Source organism: Delphinus delphis, chromosome 15 (assembly GCF_949987515.2).
Source record: "Delphinus delphis chromosome 15, mDelDel1.2, whole genome shotgun sequence".
Classification (NCBI taxonomy): Eukaryota; Metazoa; Chordata; class Mammalia; order Artiodactyla; family Delphinidae; genus Delphinus; species Delphinus delphis.
The window spans coordinates 743,413-763,889 of NC_082697.1; the positions used below are offsets into that span (position 1 = coordinate 743,413).

General features: G+C 62.9%; 1 protein-coding gene across 1 annotated transcript; it reads left to right on the top strand.

Moving 5' to 3' along the window:
* Positions 1 to 6,453: 6,453 nt before the first annotated feature.
* Positions 6,454 to 20,238, top strand: NKAIN4 (sodium/potassium transporting ATPase interacting 4). Its single transcript, XM_060032617.1, has 6 exons — positions 6,454 to 6,507; positions 11,480 to 11,617; positions 12,549 to 12,629; positions 13,689 to 13,883; positions 17,745 to 17,805; positions 20,108 to 20,238. Exons 1-6 carry the CDS (start codon positions 6,454 to 6,456, stop codon positions 20,122 to 20,124), a joined length of 546 nt encoding a protein of 181 aa, XP_059888600.1. The 3' UTR covers positions 20,125 to 20,238.
* The last annotated feature ends 239 nt before the right edge of the window (positions 20,239 to 20,477 follow it).

The window sequence follows — 20,477 nt, forward strand, 5'->3', positions numbered from 1 at the left end:
CCTGTTGCTGCCTCTAAATGATGCACAGGAAGAACTGGGCCCCAGGATGAAGGAAATGGAAGGAATGTCAGAATGTGGTCCTGCTGATTCACGAGGCCGTGCATCTCTACGGAGCACAACTGCTCCTGACCCAGAGCTGTCGTTCTTCCTAAAACACCCAGGAACTTGCAGCTGCGCCGAATGACACTTGGTCACACAGGCTAACGCGTCACGGCCAGGAATGTATTGAGACGGGGCCAGCTTCTCAGCCTGCAGGCCCGAGGGCTCAGATCCCAGGGCTATGACAGGAAGACCCACACACCCCCTGCCTTAGCCCCTCCCATGCCTATCCGGATTCTAGTTGTTAGAGACAGAAAACCCAACCCCACATGGCTTAAGCAACAAAGGGATGTTATTGACTCATGTGGTGAAAAGTCCAGTGGTAAGTTGGCTTTCAGGTGAGGCTTGATCCAGCAGCTCAACCGTATCACTGAGAACAGGTTTCTCTCTGTATCTTTGCTCTGCTGTTCCATTTTCACCCGAAGGTCCCAAAATGCAGCTCCTAAGGCTGTAAGCTCCCTGTTCACATCCCAGCTAAAACCCCAAGATTCACTAGCTTGGATACACTAATAACAGGCCAAGGGGATGGAATGTGCTGATCTGTGGCATCTAAGCCCCGAGCTCCAGCCCTGGAGCCCCAGAGGGGAGGCAGGTTCCCAGGACTGCAAGGACCCCAAACAGAAGTCTGAAGGTCAGGTGAGCTCTCCTTGTGGCCGAGGTTGAGGTGGGCATTTTGTGACTCCCCTCTGTGTCCCCGGGGCCCAGCATGAGCCCAGCCAGCGTGGTACGAACACTGGGGAGGCCTGGGTGGGGCTCTGCCTGTCTCCTCTTCTCTTCGGGGGAGCTGCTGCTAGAAGGAGGGAGGGAATGGGTGGAGGTGGACAGGCAGATCGTCTCTCCAGAGAGGCAGGAACTTGGCCTGGAGGCAGGAGGGAAGAGGGGTTTCAGGTGGACACAGGACCTGGCGCCACGGGGAGGCTGAGAAGGGCCGGCCAGGGGGTGGGCGGCAACTGGGAACAGCCACTGACACACTGACCCCAAGGCCAACACGACGGGGAGGCGGGGGGGGGGGGGGGGGGCGGGCGGTTGGAAATCAGGTCTTGAAGGACCACAAACGCAGCCAGTCACATTTTGGGCTGAGAGCGCTCCTGGTCGGTCAGCCAGGAGGCCTGAGAGCCGGTGGCCCCGGGGGGCCCACAGCAGCCCTCATCCTGCGTTCTTACCTCCCAGGCACCTGCCAGCTGAGAAATCACAGGGCCAGGGGAGCCACCGAGCTGCCATCCTGCCCCCGGCTCCCTCTGCTGCCCCTCCCAAAGCCCCTGCCCCTGCGCTCCGTCTCTGGACTTACCCAGACCTGGACCCAATCTTGCCTTGAGCTGCGGGCGACCAGGTCTCTGGACCTGGCGGAGCCTCAGCCTCTGTGAAGCTGTAAAGCGGGATCATCATCGCTCCTCCCGCACGGTCCCGTGACATCGAGGGAGATGAAAGGAGGTGCGGCTTCTGGGCCCGGGAGGGACCCTGGGCTCCTGGTCACTTCACACCCCACCCCCACCTGCACGAAGACAGAAGCAGAGCCTTCAGGAGTGACAGAGGGGGTGTCAGCAGGGCTGGAAGAGTCTGTCACCTGCCGTTCCCTTTGCTCCCAAAGCCCAGGAGTCCTTCCTGGGGACTCGGTAAACGTGGCTTGATGTGGGCGGTCCTTTGCCACTCGGGGATTGTACCCCAGGCCAGCCCTCCGTCGAGAGAGAGACAGAGACAGAGGGAGAGCGAGAACGCAGAGCCAGGCGGGGGGGCAGCCGCTGACCTCAGCAGAGGACACACACAGGCCTGCAGACCAGCTTCCCTTCTCCTTTGTTTCCAGTTTGCTTAATGAGCCAAATATTTAAGCAACTCCCCCGCTACCCCGCTTTCCTCTTTAATCCCTGCACGGCTGAGAGTGATGACGAGGTCCCAGTGAGAGCTGCGGTTGTGTCCTCTGGGCTCTCCGCGACCGGGTCTCAGGAGGCCCGGGCCGACGTGCCGGTGGACGGGCCAGAGACATACCTGGGCCGCGTCTGGGTCACGGCAGCGAGCTGTCTCCTCCCGCCCAGCGCTTCTAGCTCTCAAAGGCCCGCAGGAGGGCTCCTGGATTTAATGCCTCGTCTGTACCCCAGCCTGACGACGGGCACCCTCACAGGGCCTGTGGTCCGTCTGGGAGAACCAGTGGGGTGTCTGCACGCAGGGCCTCCACCTGGGCCGAGGGAGTTTGCTCCTGTGTCAGGCACCCCAGGGAGCCTGAGGCCGCTCTCCGTCCTTTGCAGCCTGTCCAGCTCTGTTGCTCTTTCAAAGGAAGAACAGGACCCACGGTGCCTTTTATCTGGTCCGGATTAAGGGGTCAGGCCCCCCCCACATGCAGTTCTGGGGCTCAGCCAATATCTTTCCGGGAGTGTTTGTTGATACTTACAAATTTCTCCCAAATTCGTCTGAAAACATCTGCACGTGGCAGTTTCCGTCGCTCTGGGTGAACAGAGACGGCAAGAGGTTTTTTGTTTTTCTTTTTAACATCTTTATTGGAGTATAATTGCTTTACAATGGTGTGTTAGTTTCTGCTTTATAACAAAGTGAAGCAGCTATACATATACATATGTTCCCATATCTCTTCCCTCTTGCGTCTCCCTCCCTCCCACCCTCCCTATCCCACCCCTCCAGGCGGTCACCAAGCACCGAGCTGATCTCCCTGTGCTACGCGGCTGCTTCCCACTAGCTATCTATTTTACGTTTGGTAGTGTATATATGTCCATGCCTCTCTCTCACTTTGTCACAGCTTACCTTTCCCATTCCCCATATCCTCAAGTCCATTCACTAGTAGGCAAGAGGTTTTGACAGAGCTGAAATTCCTCTAGCCCCGCTGTGAGCTGACCCCACACAGGCCCTGAGGCCGGCTGTTGTTTCTGCCACAGGGATGGCTGAGCTCTGCAGGGTGGATGGGGGTGGCAGAGGGGTGCAGGGGGCCCCCCAAAACCTCAATCTGGCCTCTCCAAGTGTAGTGCTGAATGGTGGCCTCCGGAGGATACATCCCTACTGCCTGGAACCTGTGAACAGGACCTTATTTGGGAAAAGGGTCTCGGCAGGGATTGAATTAAGGATCTCGCATGAGATTCTCCTGGATTACCTGGGTGAGGCCGCAATGTGTCCTTACAGGAGACAGAAGAGGAGGGACAGACAGAGGAAAAGGCCGTGTGAAGATGGAGGCCGAGATGTGAGTGACGTGGCCACAAGCCCAGGGACGCCTGGGCCACGAGAGCTGGGCTCGAGGATGGGTCCCGCCCTGGAGCCTCCAGAGGGAACGTGACCCTGCCGACACCTTGAGTTTGGACTTCTGGCCTCCAGAACTGGGAGAGAATAAACTTCTGCTGTTTTAAGCTCCACCCCCACCCCACCCCACCCCCGCCCAGTTTGTAGTAAACTTACAGCTGCCACAGCAAATTGCCTGGAGGCCTTCTCTGGGTGAGACTGCTCCTCCCCCAGGGACTCAGTCCCACCCGCAGAGCGTCCTGGAAACCAGGGGCACCTCCCCCGACCGTGCCACCTCGGCCCGCAGACCCCCGGGGCAGGCTTTCCTCCAGATTTGCTGTCTGTGCTCAGCTGTGGGCAGTGTGGACGTTCCCGGCCTCACCTTGGTGACCCGGCAGCGTTGCCCAGGTGTCAGGCTGCCATCTGTCCCCCAGCTCCTCAGACGGCCTGCTGGGGCCTGGAGATAGCCCTCCTCTGTTCTCTGCGCAGGACTCGCATAGCACTGCGGTCTCCTGCTGCCCCGATCCGGCTCAGGCAAGGGGGGCCTCCGATCACTGAGTTCCATCTGGGGGTCTATGTAAGATGCAGAATTGGCAGCATTCAGCCTCCAAGAGCCGTAACCCTCTGCCAGGAGGAATATGAAGTGCAGTGTTAGTAAAATCTCACAGTCCAGAGGGGACCTAGGGAGTCACAGGCTTGTCATCTGTAAGACGGGTGGCTCTGCGCCCGGGGGTCCCTCCTGGCCACACAGCGTGCATGCCCCAGGCGTATGGACGCCATTGACCCTGTGCAGAGCTCCACACATCAGGTCAGTGTCCGAGTCCCTCCGGAGCGGGTGATGCCCAGGAGGCCTCCAGGAGGTGCCGGCAGGGGAGGCTAGCCCCGTTCCACCCCCACCTGGCAGCAGCTTTGAAGAGGAGTGGCTGGCCTGCAACGACTTATTTCACCTGCATAATGTTTTGTTTTGGGTTTTTTTTGCGGTACACAGGCCTCTCACTGTTATGGCCTCAGCCGCTCCGCGGCATGTGGGATCTTCCCGGACCAGGGCACAAACCCGTGTCCCCTGCATCGGCAGGCGGACTCTCAACCACTGCGCCACCAGGGAAGCCCCCTGCATAAGGTTTTCAACGTTGGTTCTCGGCACAGCAGGTATCAGTAACTAGATACCTTGTTATATAGCTGGATATATATTGTGGTCCAGCCATACAATGTATCCATCCATTCGGGGATGCCTGCGTTGTTTCCACTCTGGGCCCTTATAAACAAGGCCGCTGAAACACTTGTGTGGACATTTTGGTTTCTTTGCGGTAAATATATGGGAGTAGAATTGCTGGGTCCCATGGTAACTTCATATTTAACCTCTGAGGACCTGCCACACTGTTTTCCACGGCGGCTGCACCGTTTTACACCCCTACCAGCAGTGTGCGCACGTTCTGGTTTCTCTGAGTCCTGGCCAGCACTTGCTGTGTCTGTCTGCGGATTCCAGCCATCCTGGTGGGTGTGAAGAGGTCTCTCTCTCACGGCTCTGAGTGGCTTTTCTCTTCTCAGGTGCTTGTCAGGCTTCTGTCTGCAGACAGCGCGGTGACAGCCATGACCCGTGCATCCTGGCACAGGTGGGCAAATGCATGCGGGGGAACCAAAATCACGGAGGGGAAAACTCCGGGTAGTTTGTGAACTCACATGAGTGGGGTCAGGAATTGAGGTTGCCATGGGAAATTGGTCTCACGTCCCTCCTCTGGGAAGGGGGCTGGCGATAACGGGGTGGCCAGAGCTCCAAGGACCCGATGTCCAGCAACCTCTCTGCAAATGCCCTTGCCAGGAGGCGAGGCGCCCTGTCACCACCGTCACCACGGGGCTGGGACCCTCTGGTTCTGGACTGCTGGAGCTGAGACCCGCGGCCCGAGGCTGAAGTGCCTCGTGCTGGGCTGCCCCTCGCTGGCCACTCTGTCTGGGTCCTGCTCCCCCCGGGGTCTGACCAGGGCCACAGCCCGCATCCCAGCACGAGACTCACTTGACCATGGGTCACCCTGATATAGAACCCAGCGACTGCCTATGACCAGTGGGGTAAAGCCCAAGCCAGCCTGTGCCCACATCTCCGGCCCCCGCCTTATCTGCCTCGCTCCCACCATCGGCCCTACATCTTGCTCAGTCCCACCTCCACACCTCTGCGCATGGAGGTCTTCATCTAGCCCTCCCTCCACCAAGCACAGGTCCCGTGCCCCAAGGCTGCCTACAGCCCAGGGTCTCCCAGGGAACCTCCCCCTCAGGCCTGACCCTGGCCTGGCCTGCAGCCCCCCCCCCCACCCCACCCCCGCTCCCCGCCCCTCCGCAGTGCCTGGGCAGGTGAGCTCCTGGTAGGCTAGCCTGCCCCTCCTCCTCTTGAGTCTTCACCCCTGCAGGGGGACCTGGGAGCTCCTGACCTAGTCCAGGATGCCTCAGGGATGGAGTGTGCCCGGGGACCCATTAGGAAGGAGGTTGGGTGGGTGGGTCACACGAGAGCCCGGGGCAAGCGCGGGAGGTGCGGGTGCGGGGGTCGGGGTAGGATATCCTGGGGGTTATCCTGGTCTCTGTGGGGCAGGTCTGCAGCAGCTCCGGGTCTGTCCTGGGGCCACCGCGCAGCCCCTCCAGCTCCGCACCGCCTGACAAGCTGCGCCATCGCCCCTTTAAGAAGGGGTCCCGCGCCCCCTCCCCAGCTGGCACAAGCCCTCAGAGGCTGCGAGTCGGGCTAGAGAGGGAGAGAGACGCTGCGCAGCTGTTATTCGGAGGGGCGGGGCGGGGCTGGGCTGGGCTGGGGGACCCGGGGCTGCCGAGCAGGGCGGGACAGAGGACTGGCTGGGGCTGCGGGGTGGGAACTGGCCGGCCGTGATCTCGAGTCTGTGGGGCGGAGGCGGGACTGCAGCGGGGGGGGGGGGGGGGCAGGGACTTCGGGGACCTGGGATCGCGGGCCAGGCGGGGCGGAGCCCTGCAATGGGGGGGAGGGACGCTGCAGAGTGGGGCGGGGCCGGGGGCCGGGGACTTGGGGGGGCGGGAGTGGGGGAAAGTGAAGGGCGGGGGCTGCGGGCCCAGGCGCCGGGTGTCCCGCGCGCTGGTGGCACCTGGTCCAGAATCGCAGAGGCGGCGCCGGCGGGCCGGGCCGGAACCATGGGCTGCTGCTCCGGCCGCTGCACGCTCATCTTCCTCTGCACTTTCCAGCTGGTGAGCGACGACCCCTCCTCGGGCCCGGCAGTCCCAGCGCATTGGGGGATCCGGACGCCATCCCCACAGTCAGCCCTGCCCGCTGGGTCCGCGACAGCCCCTGGGGGCTCCCGACTGGGCATGGCTCGGACCCGCACGCTTCTGCGGCCGAAGTTCCCCGCTGTCCGGGTGGGGTGGGAAGCCAGCGCCCTATGTGCGACCCCGACGGCCCCTCCGTGCGCCGCGGCGCGCCCCGTCTTGTGTGCGCGCGCGCGGAGTCCGGGCTGGGGGCGCGGGGCGGGGCGGCCGCGGGGTCCGGAGAGACGCGGCAGGTGCTGGGGAGCCGTTGGAAGTGCCTGTCGTGGTACAAAACCCTCCCGTCGGGAGCGCCGGGCTCCGCGATCTCCAAGTCCCGTGCGCGCGGCTGGGAAGGGGCGCCGCTGCGCGCGGTGTCCACACGTGTCGGAAGGTATGTGTGGCCCCGGCTGTGCGCGCAAGGAGTGTTGCGAGGGTGTGTGCGTGTGTGTGTGTGTGTTTGTGTGTGTTCCCTTTCCGAAGCCAGCACTAGGCAATGAGTGAGCGGCGGAGTCCAGTTTCTGAGACCTGACAGCCCCTGGCGGCCAGGGTGCTTGTGAATTTGGGAGTGTGTGTCTGTCTGCATGTCTGCCGGTGTGTCTGTGTAGGGGTGTGTGAGCCCCGCCGTGCCCACCCCTGACGCCCCAAACTGGAGGAGGAGGCCCCTCCCCTTTGCCCTGGCCTGGAGAGTCCGGGGCGGAGAAGAGGTTGCGCCTGTGCTCAGGGCTGTGCTTCCCTGTCTTTCGTGTCTGCTCAGGGCTGTGCTTGCCTGTCTTTTGTGTCCGGCCTGCGTGCAGAGCTGGGTCCTCTGGATGCAGAGCGTTGTTGGAGGACTTGGGCATCCCTCTGCCAAGTGTCAGTTCTGCCTTTGGAGCTTCAGGAGCTCCTGCTGCCTAGGGGGTGGGGGCTAAACAAAGGTGGAGGCCCCTGGGCTGGGGAGGAGTTGCTGGCGAGCCCCTGGGTCCCTGGTCTTAAAAGGGAAATGCTGCTTTGTCCAAGGTCCCCGGGTGTGCTCCTAACCCAGCCGGCAGGGTGCTTTCTCTGGAGCCAGAGGGCCACGGAGGGGGAGGGGCTTGCTTCAAAGAGGCTGTGAGTGGAAGTCCTCCTGCACCCACGGCCATGCACGGACGCGGGTTCTGTCCTTTGCCTGGGGACAGGGCTCCTGTCCAGGCTGGCGGGGGCAGAGGTACACAGGCCCGCCTGGAGGAAGGAAGGAGCTGCTGGAGCTTCCCTGTGGAGCAGGCTCAGTGCTGTGGAAGCGATGGGCAGGGGTGGTGGGGAGTGAGGAGGGAGGTGGGCGGTCTGGGGGGTTTTGCTGGACAGATAAGGCTGAGAGAGAGCCCGGGCCTGCAGAAGGCATGAGGCCCAGGGGCTGCTCCACTGGCAATAGGGAGCCATCCCGGGCCTTGGAGCAATGGTGTCACTCACTGTCTTGTGGTGGGCGGTACACAGATGAGCCCACCACAGGCCTCTGGAGATCTGGCCGCAGCTGTGGGGGAAGGGCTATCTAGGCTTGAGGGCAGCAGGGTTTCCCTGCATGGGGGCTTCCTGCAGTCTCTTTAGTCTCAGCCAGGCGAGCCGGGACGGAGCTATGTCCCCATGCGGCCAGTGGCCACAGCTAAGAGCAGCGGACAGCTGCAAACGGCCTTCTGTCCCGGCCGTGCACCTGTCCCTCCTCCGCCGGGTGCAGGGGGCAGCGGAGCAGGAAGAGGTTTGACGCCGCCCACTGCTCTGGTCCCTGTGGGGGGCGGGGCGGGGGAGCCGAGGGGGAAGCCCTGTGGGGAGTCCTCTGCTTTCTTTTCTCTTATTGACAAGCGTGAGAGTTTTCCTGTTACCCAGCTATGGGACAAAGGCCTGAACATCTCAGAGCCCTCTCCCTGAAGAATACTCTGAGCCAGCTGCAGCACCCTGAGGCCCTTTCCCAGGCTGGGCCCTGGCTCTGATGGGAGCCAGGGCCCAGCGAGGGGTTTGGGACCCGTGAGCAGGCCACTGGGGCACTGCAGAGAGCTGAGCCTTCCAGTACCTTGGCTTAGAAACGAAAAAGACACCCCCACCAGCCCCACCCTGCCAGCTGTGGGGTCTCTCTGGCAAGCAGACCCTGGGGGCCGCCCCTCAGACTTAGACTTCAGCAGGGATGCACAGCCAGGCTGGCCCTGAGTCTGGGCCTCACAGGACGGTGCCGGCGGCCGGTGATGGGTCGGGGTGGGGTAGGAAGGGGACCTGGGGCACCCTCACTCCGCCTCCCCGCCCCGTGCATGGCACCCCGGGCGACTTCAAGCAGGGCAGGCGTCCCTGCCCATTGGTCAGGGGCTTCTGGGCACCAAGGGGAGGCCTGGGGCTAAGACTGAAATTTCATTCTGTGTCTGGAACAGGTGCTGTTGGCCAGCTGTGCCCCGAGGGCTGTGTGCGTGCACATGTGTGCTCGTGTGTGCGTGTGTGTGCGTGTGGATGTGCATCTCTTCTTCCCTGCCCCACGGAGCTTCCCACCACAGTGTAGGCCTTTCACGTGTGTCCCTCCCCCTCCTTTTGCACCACCTCGGACCTTGGCCCATCCACCCTCCCTGCCCTCATCAGCGGCCAAGGGCCCACGTGGCCGTCCTCCGTGGAGACTGCCAGCGTGGGGTCGAGTCCACCAGCCCACGACTGCCCAGTCGGGCGGGGCCGGGCTCTCGTGAGACAGCAGAGGCAGGCCCTCTGCCCTGGGATGCCTGTCTCCTTGCCCCAAATCTGTAATTGGGAGTTTCAATGTGCAGGCCTCCTCTGGGCACCGGGGGCCGCGCCGAGATGGGGCAGCTGAGCCCTCATGGGCGAGGAGGCTCGTTCGGGGCTAGGCAGTGGCCTAGCCCAGGCGACATCTGTAGACAGACGGACAGACAGACCCTCCTGCTGTCCTGGGTCAGCGCTGCTGACGTTGACACGGAGTGGACTGAGTCGCAGGCGTGTGAGAATGCAAGGCACCTGGGGAGAAGTGCGTGTGGTGGGGCTCCCGCAGAGACAGCTGCATGCGGAGGACCCAGGTGAGGCAGGAGTGTGGCTCCGGGAGTTGAGAGATGCAGGGTTTCGGGGACGTGGCAGTGAGGGTCTGTTGGGGGGGGAGGGGCAGGTGGTAGGGCCCGGGCCCACGCGGGGAGCTCAGACTTTGTCTAAAGGGCATGGGCATCCCTGAAGTGGGGTGTCCCCGAAGGCCTGGGGGGGCTGCTGGCGCCCACCCGCCAGGGAAGAGGCTTCCCTGGACACAGTCCAGCGGACTGGGGAGGGGGCTCAATGACTGCTCACCCTTGTGCCCTGAAGCTGGCCCAGTTCACTGCCAAGGTCTCCACTCTGCGCCGCGGCTCTGTACCTACTGTGTGCTTCCTCCTGTCGGGGAAGAGCATTCTGGCGCCTCTCCCTGGGGGTCCTGTCTGGCCACCCTTCTGCGGGACGCCATCCCGCTAGAAATTGCCTGATGGGATGCCCCGTTGTGGGTCTGCTCCCGCCTCCCCACTCCCCACTCCAGCTGTCTTCTAGGGCAGACCCCATCCCCCCCGCAGGACACGCTTGGAATGCCGCCTCCCCGAGACCTCTTGGAAATAGCTATTACCTGGTCCAGGCCAACCACAGTGGCTGGGCAGTGCCCAGGACGCACCACAGCAGCTGTTTCCTGGGGGCTGGCGGGGGTCCCGTGAGGGCTCCAGGACACAGGCCTGGAGCAGAGGAGAGGAGGGTGGTCAGGGGAGGGCCGAGCGCCCGGGCTGCAGTAGGGGCTTCTGTGGCCAGCCGGCCTGGTGACCACAGGGCCAGTCCACAAAGGCTCACCTGGCTGGGCTCTGTCCTTCAGTGCCGGCGGGCCATGTGGGAGGGAGGCTACCCCTCGCAGCCCTGTCCCGCCCGCTCCCCTCTGTCCCAGCCCTGCTGTGCTGGCCTCAGACCATCCAGTCCTGAGGAGGGGCATGCGGTGACCTCCCCCGCCCGGCTGTGAGAAGTCTGGCTTCTCCAATGCCCGCCTGAGGCTGCCTGCTGGGAGGGGCTCCCCTCCCTCCTCCGCCCTGCAGAGTCCCCCCCACCCCCGGGCTCAGTGGATGGCCCCCGAGCCCACCTGCTCTGGGTCCAGATGGCTCTCTCGCCTCTGCAGTGACAATGAGTGCTGGACGCACGGTGGCCCACGGGGACATTGTGCAGGGCAGCCACGGGCCGTGGCAATGAGTGCTGGACGCACGGTGGCCCACGGGGACATTGTGCAGGGCAGCCACGGGCCATGCTGATCTGCTGTCCTTTCTCTGCCACCGTCCTCTGGGATGTGCTGGTCCTCTCTGCCCTTGTTCGCCGCACCTTCCTTGCCGTGAACACAGATGGGATGGCATCTGGGGTGCAGTGGCTTCGGTCATACTTTCTCCTGGTGATGAGCTCGGCCCCACAAACATGATGAGTGAATGAATGAATGAATGAGCTCAGATCTGGTCCATCTCCCCTGCGTATAAAGCGGCAGGTTTCTTAGGCACATCTGATCCCCTGGCATCGGTCGTCTGTCGGCCGAGCCTGCAGGGTTGGCATCCACAGAGCGGGGGAGCGGTGGGAACGTCCTGGAAAGAGAGGCCCCAAAGCGGTGAAGGAGCCCCGCAGACGGGGAGGGTGCTGGTCTGGGGGCCCAAGGAGCCCAGTGTCCCGCTTGGCCTTCCTGCCCCACGTTTGCTGTCTGGCCCTGCAGCCCCCGAATTTAGAGCGGCCGCGTGTTCCCGTTCTGCAGGTGAGGAAGCTGAGGGCGGGGGCTTGTTCCAAGAGGGGCACCCCAGTGGCGATGCTTCCAGGCCCGTCGACTTGTTTGGAGATTTTTGTTGCATAGCCGAGACCACAGTGGGCGCCGGATGGTGGCGATCAGGCAGGAGCGGGACCTGGGGCTCCCAGGGGTCCGCCGCCCCTCACACGCCTGCCCTGCTCCTAGGTCACCGCCCTGGAGCGGCAGGTGTTCGACTTCCTGGGCTACCAGTGGGCACCCATCCTGGCCACCTTCACCCACATTGTCGTGGTCATCCTGGGGCTCTTCGGCACCATCCAGTACCGGCCTCGCTACATCGTGGTGGTGAGTCCGCTCTGCTCCGGCCCTTCTCCTGTGGGCAGGGGGGCCGGGATGACCGACATGGAGGGCTTCAGTGGCAGTACTTTCCTGGAAGCCATGAGAAAACCTGGAAAGGCCCGGATTTCAGCCGCACAGACCCCCAGGCTCGGACCTTCCCACAGCCTGGACGTCTGAGTTCTGACCTGGACATTGTGGCTTCCGGGTTACTTCTGGGAAACAGCTGCAGAGCACCTGCCAGGGGCCCAAGGCGGAACTGGAACCCAGCATGTCTCAGCACCCGCTCCCTGCCCGTGGTCCCATGCCCCCGACCGTCCTGCCTCTGGAGAAGCTCAGACGATGTGCAGAAAGTTTTGCGCCGAGCAGAGTAGCATTTTCGTTCGGTACAGATCAGAATAATTGGTCTGGATCAGGGTTTGCAGCAAACCCTCCTGTAAAGGCCGCACAGTCTTGTGGAAGGTACTCAGCCCTGTCATGGCCCAGACACAGCCTGAGCAGTGCCGCACGATGGGCGGGGCTGCGTCTCAGTAAAACTTGACGAAAGCAGGTGCCGGCTGGCAGCCCTCCCCGCTGCAGGCAGCTCTTGGGGGCAATCTTTGGGGTGGGTTTTGGGGGTGCTCTGCCCTTGCTTGTCATTGGTTCATGTGGCATGGGCCACGGGCACCTCTGGGCCAGGACACCAAGCTCGGGAAGTGTGCTCTGTGCTGGCCCCCTCCAGCCCGCTGTTCCCCATCTCCTAGGTGTTCCCCGGCCCTGCTGGGGCAGGAGCCTTGTCCCGGTGGGCTCAGGGACACCCTCTGCCAAACGGAGCATCCTGGGCTCCAGACTCGGGGAGCAGAGCCCCCCCACCCTGCAGAGGCCTTGTCCTCCAAGAGGGAGGTGCAAAGTCACATTCCCTCCCCCCCATCCCCTCCCCCGCCCTCTCTTGTCTCCACAGTACGCAGTGTGGGCGGCCGCCTGGGTCACCTGGAACGTCTTCATTATCTGCTTCTACTTGGAAGTGGGGGGCCTCTCAAAGGTGAGTTAAGTCATGGGAAACTCACGCAAACGGAGGGGATCTTGGCGAGGGCCCGGGGGCACTGGATGTGTTTGCTTGTTTATCGCGCGGCTCCCCGATGGTGGCAGAGGCCGGGTCTCTTCATGGTTCTCTCCCTCGCACCCTGAACAGTCCCGGCCCATAGCAGCGACTCAGTAAAGTTTTGGGGAAAGATCAGTGATCTGATGGATGGATGAGGGGCTGCGGGCATTGGTTGGCAGGTGGTCTCCAGCTGGTAGTAGATGCACCAGGGAAGGCTTCCTGGAGGAGGGGGCCTGAAACCTGGGCAGCACGTGGAAGGAGAGTCAGGGCTGCGGAGCAGGAGCAGAGAGACCAGCCTTTGCAGAAGGGCGCAGGCGGGAACACCGCCGGGGCGGCCAGGCAGAGGGGATGTCGTGCCCCTGCCCACCCTCTGGGCTGCTCCTTCAAATGCTGATAAAGTCCCCAGGTCCCCCCTGCAGGGGAGGGGACACCTCACCCAAGCCATGTTCTGGGAGCATCAGTGTGAGCAAAGCCTGCCTACGCAGCTGATTCAGACACGTCACACGAAGCACTGCATTTCATCTTTGCCCAAAGCTCAGAGGGGAGTCTAAGAGCCAGGAGTGGGGTGGCACGGGTGGGCAGTGGGGCAGATGGCCCCTGCTTCCTGGGACCACACCTGGGCAGCAGTGGGGGAGACAGAGGTTAGTTCAGATGTACCTGAAACGGCAGCGTTGGCCTGAGATGCGAAGGAGGGGCCCAGGGCACCGTTAGAGTGTGTCCTGGGGGTCTGTCCTGGGCAGGGAGGCCTTCCTGGAGGACGGGGTGTGAGCCGGGGCCCATGGCAAGCACAGGGAGGCCTTCCCTACATGGGAACGACTGGGAGGGCCTTGGTGCCCCCTGCTCCCGACGGCTGGAGCCCAAGGGGCCGGGGCAGGGGAGGCGGGAGGGCAGAGTACCCCTTGCCCTTCTCAGGGAGCCCATCTGGGCCGCAGTGGGTGGGGTTTGGCTCTGTCCCTGGTGCTGACCTGGTCCCACCCCCACCCCCCACCCCTCCCCCAGGACAGCGGGCTCCTGACCTTCAGCCTCTCCCGGCACCACTCCTGGTGGCATGAGCATGGCCCGGGCTGCGTGCACAAGGAGCCGGCGGCCAGCCTGGGTCCCCTGGACAGCCAGGCCCTGGTGCCAGGCATCGGCTGCACCCTGGAGCATGGCTACGTGGAGGCCCTGCACAGCGCCCTGCAGATCCTGGTGGCGGTGAGTGCGGGGGAGGGGAGGTGGGGCGGGGGGAGGGGCTCATCCTGCTGTGGGCCCCTGTCTCAGCCTTTCCTGTGGAGGCAGAGGAGGTCCTCGGCAGGGGGCGGGGAGCCCCTCTTCACACCATCCCTGCCCAGAGGTTAAGGAACCGCACCCCCCCCACACCTGTGTGGCCTGGGCCACCCACTCCGCAAAGTGGGCTGAGAACCAATTCCAACCCCAGCGCTGGCGTGAGGATGAACCGAGGGGACAGAACCTGAAACTTCTGATGATGCAGTGGGGTCGGGCAGGCAGGTAGGACCCTCCGTGAGGGGGATCAAGGTGAAGGCTCCTGCAGCCCCACCCCCCACCCTGGAGGCAGCGTGGCAGGGGAGGAGCCCTGGGAGCTTCTCCACAGCCTCCTCCAAGTCAGAGCGTCTGTTTCCATACCCGACAATCCGACCGTGGGGGCCAGGGGCGGGGGAGACCCAGCCTGGCCTGCACGCTGGCCTCTTCTGCTCCCGCGGCGTAGAGAGTAGGGGTGTAGATTCCGCGAGTAAAAATACAGGACGCCCAGTGAAATGTGAATTTCAGAGAAACAGCAAGTTTTAGTGTAAGCGTGTTCCCTGCCACGTTTGGGAGCTACTTGTACTAAAAATGGTTTCATTCTGTATCTGAAATTCAAACTTAGTCGAGCATGGGGTGTTTTGTCTGCAGCTCCAGAGAAGTGGTCAGACGGGAAGGGCCGGAGCGGGTTGGGCCAGTGGCTGGCCGCCCCGGCTGACTCCAGGGCTCGGGCAGGACGGGTGCGGCCACTGGAGGGCGCTGGTCAGACCTGGAGGCTCCTGCCTGCTTGGGTGCTCACAGGCCAACAGCACCGTGTCCGGCTGGATGCTGGGTTTAAAGCGCGGATGCTCTGCGCCAACAGCTGACGTTGGAAGCTGAATGCCAGGTCTAGGGCCTTCCCTGGCAGAAAACACGTGACAGTTCGGGTGCCTCTCGAGCTCCCAGGGCTCCCTCCCCTCCTGCTCTTACAGGACCTGCAGAAATCCAGACTTTGGGGCATCTGGGTGCTGCCGGTCCCTCGGGTGCTGGGACATTCTCTCTCCCACCATGGCTCATTCACTGAGGCAAAAAGAGGGCTCTGGTTTTCCCAAAATACTTGGGAACCTGGGTGCATTCCTCGAAAGGAGAAAGAACCGCTTGCCAAGGATACAGGTCAGAGCTTCTGAAATCACGTACAGAATCTGTGAAAAGGTAACAGGAAGCAAGCGGAAAAGAACAAAGGAGGATTCTCCTGGGCGTTTCTGACTGCACGTGATGGCAGAGACAGACTCCTCACTTTTATCCTTCATCCCCAGGGATGGGGGTTTCTTTTTTGGGGGGGGGTACGCGGTCCTCTCACTGCTGTGGCCTCTCCTGTTGCAGAGCACAGGCTCCAGATGCGCAGGCCCAGCGGCCATGGCTCACGGACCCAGCCGCTCCGCGGCATGTGGGATCTTCCCGGACGGGGGCACGAACCCGTATCCCCTGCATCGGCAGGCGGACTCTCAACCACTGCGCCACCAGGGAAGCCCTCCTTTTTTAATATAATTTTTATTTTATATTGGGGTGTATTTGACTTACAACACTGTGTCCGTTTCAGGTGTGCAGCAAAGTGGCTCCGCTATGCGTATACATGCAGCCACTCTTTTTCAGATTCTTTTCCTGTGTGGCTTATTACACAATATCGAGCAGAGTTCCCTGTGCTATCCAGCAGGTCTTTGGTGAAATGCCGGCTTCTAGATACCAGGCAGCCCTCTGCTGCTTGCTTTTGAGGGTCCAGGAGCAGCAGACCCTTGGCTGCACAGTCGGCCGGTGCTGGGGGGCGGGACGGGCAGGGCTGAGAGCCTCAGGGAGGAGCTGGGCCGGATCCCGAGGGGGCCTGGGAGGGGCGGTGGGCGGGCAGAGGTGTGGCAGGTGGGGCGGTGTCCCCCAGCGCCCCGCCCACCGCGCGGGGCTGCGGAGGCGTTTTCAGCACCTCGGCCAGCTCTCGGGCGTCGGGAGGCGGCTCAGGTCTGCCTTGCAATGGCAGGGAGACAGGCACAGAGGAGACCCCCGACCTGCCGCCTGGAAGGACGGGCTTCCGAGCCCTTCCAGCTCCGTCTCCTCCTTCAAGGCATGTGGGGCGTCAAGGGAGGCTGTTGGGCTTGTTCTTCGGTGAGAGTAACCCCCCTGAGGTCTTGCCACTGCTGATGGGAGGCCAGTCTCTCCTTCCCGTGGCCCTTTGCCCCTAAAGCTGCACCACTGGCTGGCTTCCTGTCCCCTGCCCCCCGCCCCGGCTGTGGTTGCCCCACAGACAGACCCCACCACCCTCTCTCAGAAGACCCGCTGCAGCTCCTCCATGGCAGGTACCCCCCATGAGACCTCTTTTCTGCCTATTCTCCTGAGCAGTCAGGGTCCCAGCAAGACAGTGATGAGGCACTCGGCTCAGGTTAATTCCCGGGGGCAGGTGAAGGGGCTGTTCTAAGCATAGGTGCCGTGTCGGGGACCCCACGGGATATCCCCCTCCCCTGGGGCTCGTGGCTGAGCTGTTGCCTGAAGGGAGGTGGGCAGGAGTTGTGCTGGCAGAGAAGGGGCTGGGGGATACGAGCCCTTCTTCTCCCCCTCCCCCCCCAGTTTCCTGCTGGGCTCCACATGGGCCAACCCAAGCTGGAGGGCGCTGGTGGACACTGGCCACACCATGCAGGGTGGGGAATGTGGAGGGGCAGGTGGGGCACCTCTGACCCACCACTATTGGAACCTCACTATGTGCTATGTCCTCAGGGTCGAGACCACTGCTTGCTATGGGGGTGACCAAAGACAATAGGTGATGCCCCAGAGGATGCTGGGCTGACCTACAGGGCAGAGAGAGGCCAGAGGGCATGACTTTGCTGTCCTGGGCCACCTCTCAGGTTTCCAGCTTCTGTGGAAGAGGCTCCCCTCCAGGATGAGCTGGGGCGGGGCTGCCCCTCCAGGGGTCCTGCGAGCACACGGGGCTGTGGCCTTCCACGAGACCCTGTGGCTTCAAGATGCATTTTGCTGCCCACTCCGGGCCGCCCTGTGCATTGTCTGCCAGCCCCAGCAGCGGGTCAGGGCTGGGCCCCTCGTTCTCATCAAAGAGGATGCAGTAAACACCACGCAGGGAATAACTCCCCCTTCCCCCATGCTTACCATCACCCGGGCTGTGGGCAGTGCCGGCCTTGCCCCGTCTCAGCGGGAGCCCTTTCTGCTGCAGTGGCCCTGGTGCCCGGGCCTCTGTGGGGGTTTAATGCAGGCCTGTCCTCTTTGCCCTGAAGTCCGAGCATCCTCTGAGGAGCCTGGCTAATGAACATCTGCCAGGCCAGGCCCTCAACTCCAGCCCCGTCCACTCTGCCCCGAGTCGCCCGCTGCACCAAGTCCTCGGTCTGTCTCCCCTGCGCTGCCGTGCACACCGTGAGCTTGGCTGTCTCGAAGCTTCTCTACCATGGCTTCCCAAGGAGGAGAAACCTGACAGTGGTCTGCTTACGGCGAGAGGTGCTGGGGAGGATGGCTGGGCTGTCACAGGGGTGTCAGCCTGTGGGGGCGCGGTCAGCCTGGGGGACCCTCAGGCTGCAGTCATGTGTCTCCCAGGGCTTCTCTCTGCATCTCACCCCCCCGTTCAAGCAAGGGCTTGGTCAGCCCCACTGGGGAGTGGACGCCGCCTGGAACTCCAGAGCTAAGGAGGCTGGCAGATCACTCCCCTCGATCAGTGTTACAGACAAGGACACCAAGACCAGGAGGGGCAGTGGCTGTGTGGTTAGGATGCGCGGGGGCCCACGTCCCACGATGATGCTTCTGTGGCTCCCGGGGCCTCACCCTGAGTGACGTCTCCATGTCTTTCAGCTTGTGGGCTTCATCTGTGCCTGCCACGTGGTCAGCGTTGTCACCGAGGAGGAGGACAGCTGTAAGTGTGCGACCACCAGCCTCCTGCAGAATGCTGTTAGTGACCTGCTGGCCCCATCAGGCAGTGGGGGAGGGAAAGAGAAGCTGAGGGCTGGCCACAGAGGCCTGGGACCTGGCCTCTTAAATGGGTCCCCGTGCCACGGAGGTCCTGGCCTGAGCAGAGACAGGGGAGGCCCTGGGCTGTGGGCACCAGGGGTCAGTGCACCCCAGCTCCTCCAGTCTGAGGGCTCCTGTGCTGCGGAGCTGCCCCCCACGATCCCCACAGATGTCACAGGCGGAAGGCTGAGCTCTGACCTACAGAGGAAAGTCCCCCTGCCCCGTGCCCCCTTGCAGCTGGGAAGTGGCCCACCTTCAGGCCCAGTGCTAGCAGGGATGCATCTGAGGGAAGTTCGCACGTCCCCCTCCCGTGAACCCTGCTGACGTTTCCTCTGATTTGCAGCATCAACACTCGGGTGCCCTCGCCAGCCCTGACCACCCCAGGCTCAGACGGGGTCTCGCCGGGGCTGGGCGCACCCAGGGGGCCCACAGCTCCTGTGGGCAGAGCCTTCCCTGGGATCTGAATCAGAATTCAGAGCCTCTGTTCCCAGAGGTCAGGTGGCCGTGGGGTAGGCGGTCCACGTGTCCTTCAGGGGCCAGACTCAGTCCCGGACCAGCCCCCAGCTACCCTCGGTCCTGGTGCTGGGTGGCCCCAAACCATCACTCAGCCCACAGCCGGCTGGGAGGAAACAGAAGGGGCTTCCTGTATTGGTTACATTAAAACGTTTTAGGACGGGAGCCAGCACTGGGGCTCAGAGACGTGTTAGCTTTGCCCAGCAAGCCCCGGCCGCCCATGTGCTGTGCAGACACAGCTCTGAGGTGCTGTGATTGGGACAGCCCCCCGCTGAGAGCACCAGCGTCCTTTGAAGCTTTGCACCCAGCGGGAATTCACCCTCTGCTCTCCAGTCTGGGCAGCCCGCGGCCCCCCCCCCCCCCACCTCTGCGTCACCTCCTGAGTGTTTGCACTTGGGAACATTCTCCACTCTGCCGTCCCGTCCATTGTTTGGGTTTGTTTTATTTGGGTCTTGGTTTCTTTCAGTTGATTTCATTGGTGGATTTGACCCATTTCCTCTCTGCCATGTCAGTGAAAAGCCCTCCAGCCTCTCGTTGGAGCAGGCGTGCCTGTAAGCACGGCCGCAGAGCCTGCCCCGCTGGTCTGGCCAATCCAGGTAGCATAGCCGCCAGGCTCCTCTCCTTGGGGAAACCTCACCAGGCATCCGTCTGCCTGCCTGTCCATCCATCATCCATCTGTCTGTCCATCCCCCACTTTCCCACTTGCTCCGTGCCGGCTCTGGGCCGGGTGTGGGGTGCAGAGGCTCTGGGGCTCGGCCCCCGTGCCCAGCAGAGTCTGTGGGAGTCGGGGCTGAGGGGACGCTGAGAGGCCACCAACCAGGAGAGCGACAGAGCGATTTTCCTGGGTCTCACGGTGGCAGGAAATTTGAGGAGTTGGTTTCCTACTTTTGGAGGATCAGACTTCTTCCCTCTTGAAAAGCAGTGTCCACGGCCCTGACCACCCCAGGCCTCAGTGGGGGTGCCTGGGCCACTGGCCCCCCTCCTCCGAAGCGGCCTTTGCCATGGGCCCTGGCCCACATGGATTCCTGAAAGTCGGGGTCAGCAGAGGTGGCTGTGGTCCTTCTCCTGGTAGAGCTGTGCTTCCTCCGTCTCACCCAGGCCCTCAGAGTCAAGCCTGCCCTTCAGGGCCACACCTGCGGCCATCCCTGGGGAGCCTGGCCCTCTTGGTAGCCCCCCAGTCCTTCTACCCTATAAGTGAGGCCCCACGTCAGCTAAGGGCCATCAGAGGTAGCAGGCATCCAGCTCCCGTGATGGAGGAGAGGCCTCGCTCAGACCCCTGAGCCAGGGCAGGGTATATGGGAGTTGATGACCTGGGCACACAAGCTGGGAGAACTGGCCAGGCTGGACACGCCTCTGGGCTTTCCCCCTGGCCGTGGAGCTGGGCAGCCAGAAGGACCTAGGGTGAGCCCCTCACTCCGCTCCCAGCCCCCTGGCTCAAACCCCAACGAGATGTCTGCGGCCAGAGTCAGCTCTGCAGGGACAAGGCCCCCAGCTGCCTGCGTGGGGAGTCCCGGTCCTGGCCGGGCCTCGCAGAAGCCCGGCGCCTCCCCGCGCCCTTTTCCAAAGGCCAGGAAGCCCTCCCCTTCTTGGATTTTGTCCCATTTGCTCTCCAACGGACGAGGGCACAGCAGCCCCGCTGACCGCGCCTTCCTTCCGCTTCTCTGCCCCTGCTCACCCCCCACCTTGCCCCACAGGCCGGCCGGTGGCATAGGTGAAGAGCACCCATCCCGCCCCCCACCCGCCCCCATGACCTCCAGCTTCGGTGACCCGTGCTGACGGTAAGGAGCCTCCAGGCAGCGGACCTTCCCGCCCCCGTGGCCTTGCAGGCGCCCCCAGGGTCTGGTGACTGGACGTGAGCCAGGGTGGCAGGGCCAGCACCAGGCCGGGACGGCTGCAACTTCTAAAGAGTTTGTTTCCTTTTTCTAAAACAAAAAAAAAGACACGAGAAAAAACCTCATCCCTGGCCTCCGGTAGCACTGGGAATGCACTCCATCTACAGCAGGCCTGGGGCTGCTGGCCAAGGAGCCCCATCCCTCAGATGCCCTCCCCAGGGCAGCCAGACCC

Excerpts from the sequence above, each read along its gene's own strand:
- NKAIN4 (XM_060032617.1), top strand. The coding sequence starts at position 6,454 with ATGGGCTGCTGCTCCGGCCGCTGCACGCTCATCTTCCTCTGCACTTTC. Across the intron at positions 6,508-11,479 it reads TCCTCTGCACTTTCCAGCTG|GTCACCGCCCTGGAGCGGCA; the intron begins GTGAGCGACGAC and ends CCCTGCTCCTAG. Across the intron at positions 11,618-12,548 it reads GGCCTCGCTACATCGTGGTG|TACGCAGTGTGGGCGGCCGC; the intron begins GTGAGTCCGCTC and ends TTGTCTCCACAG.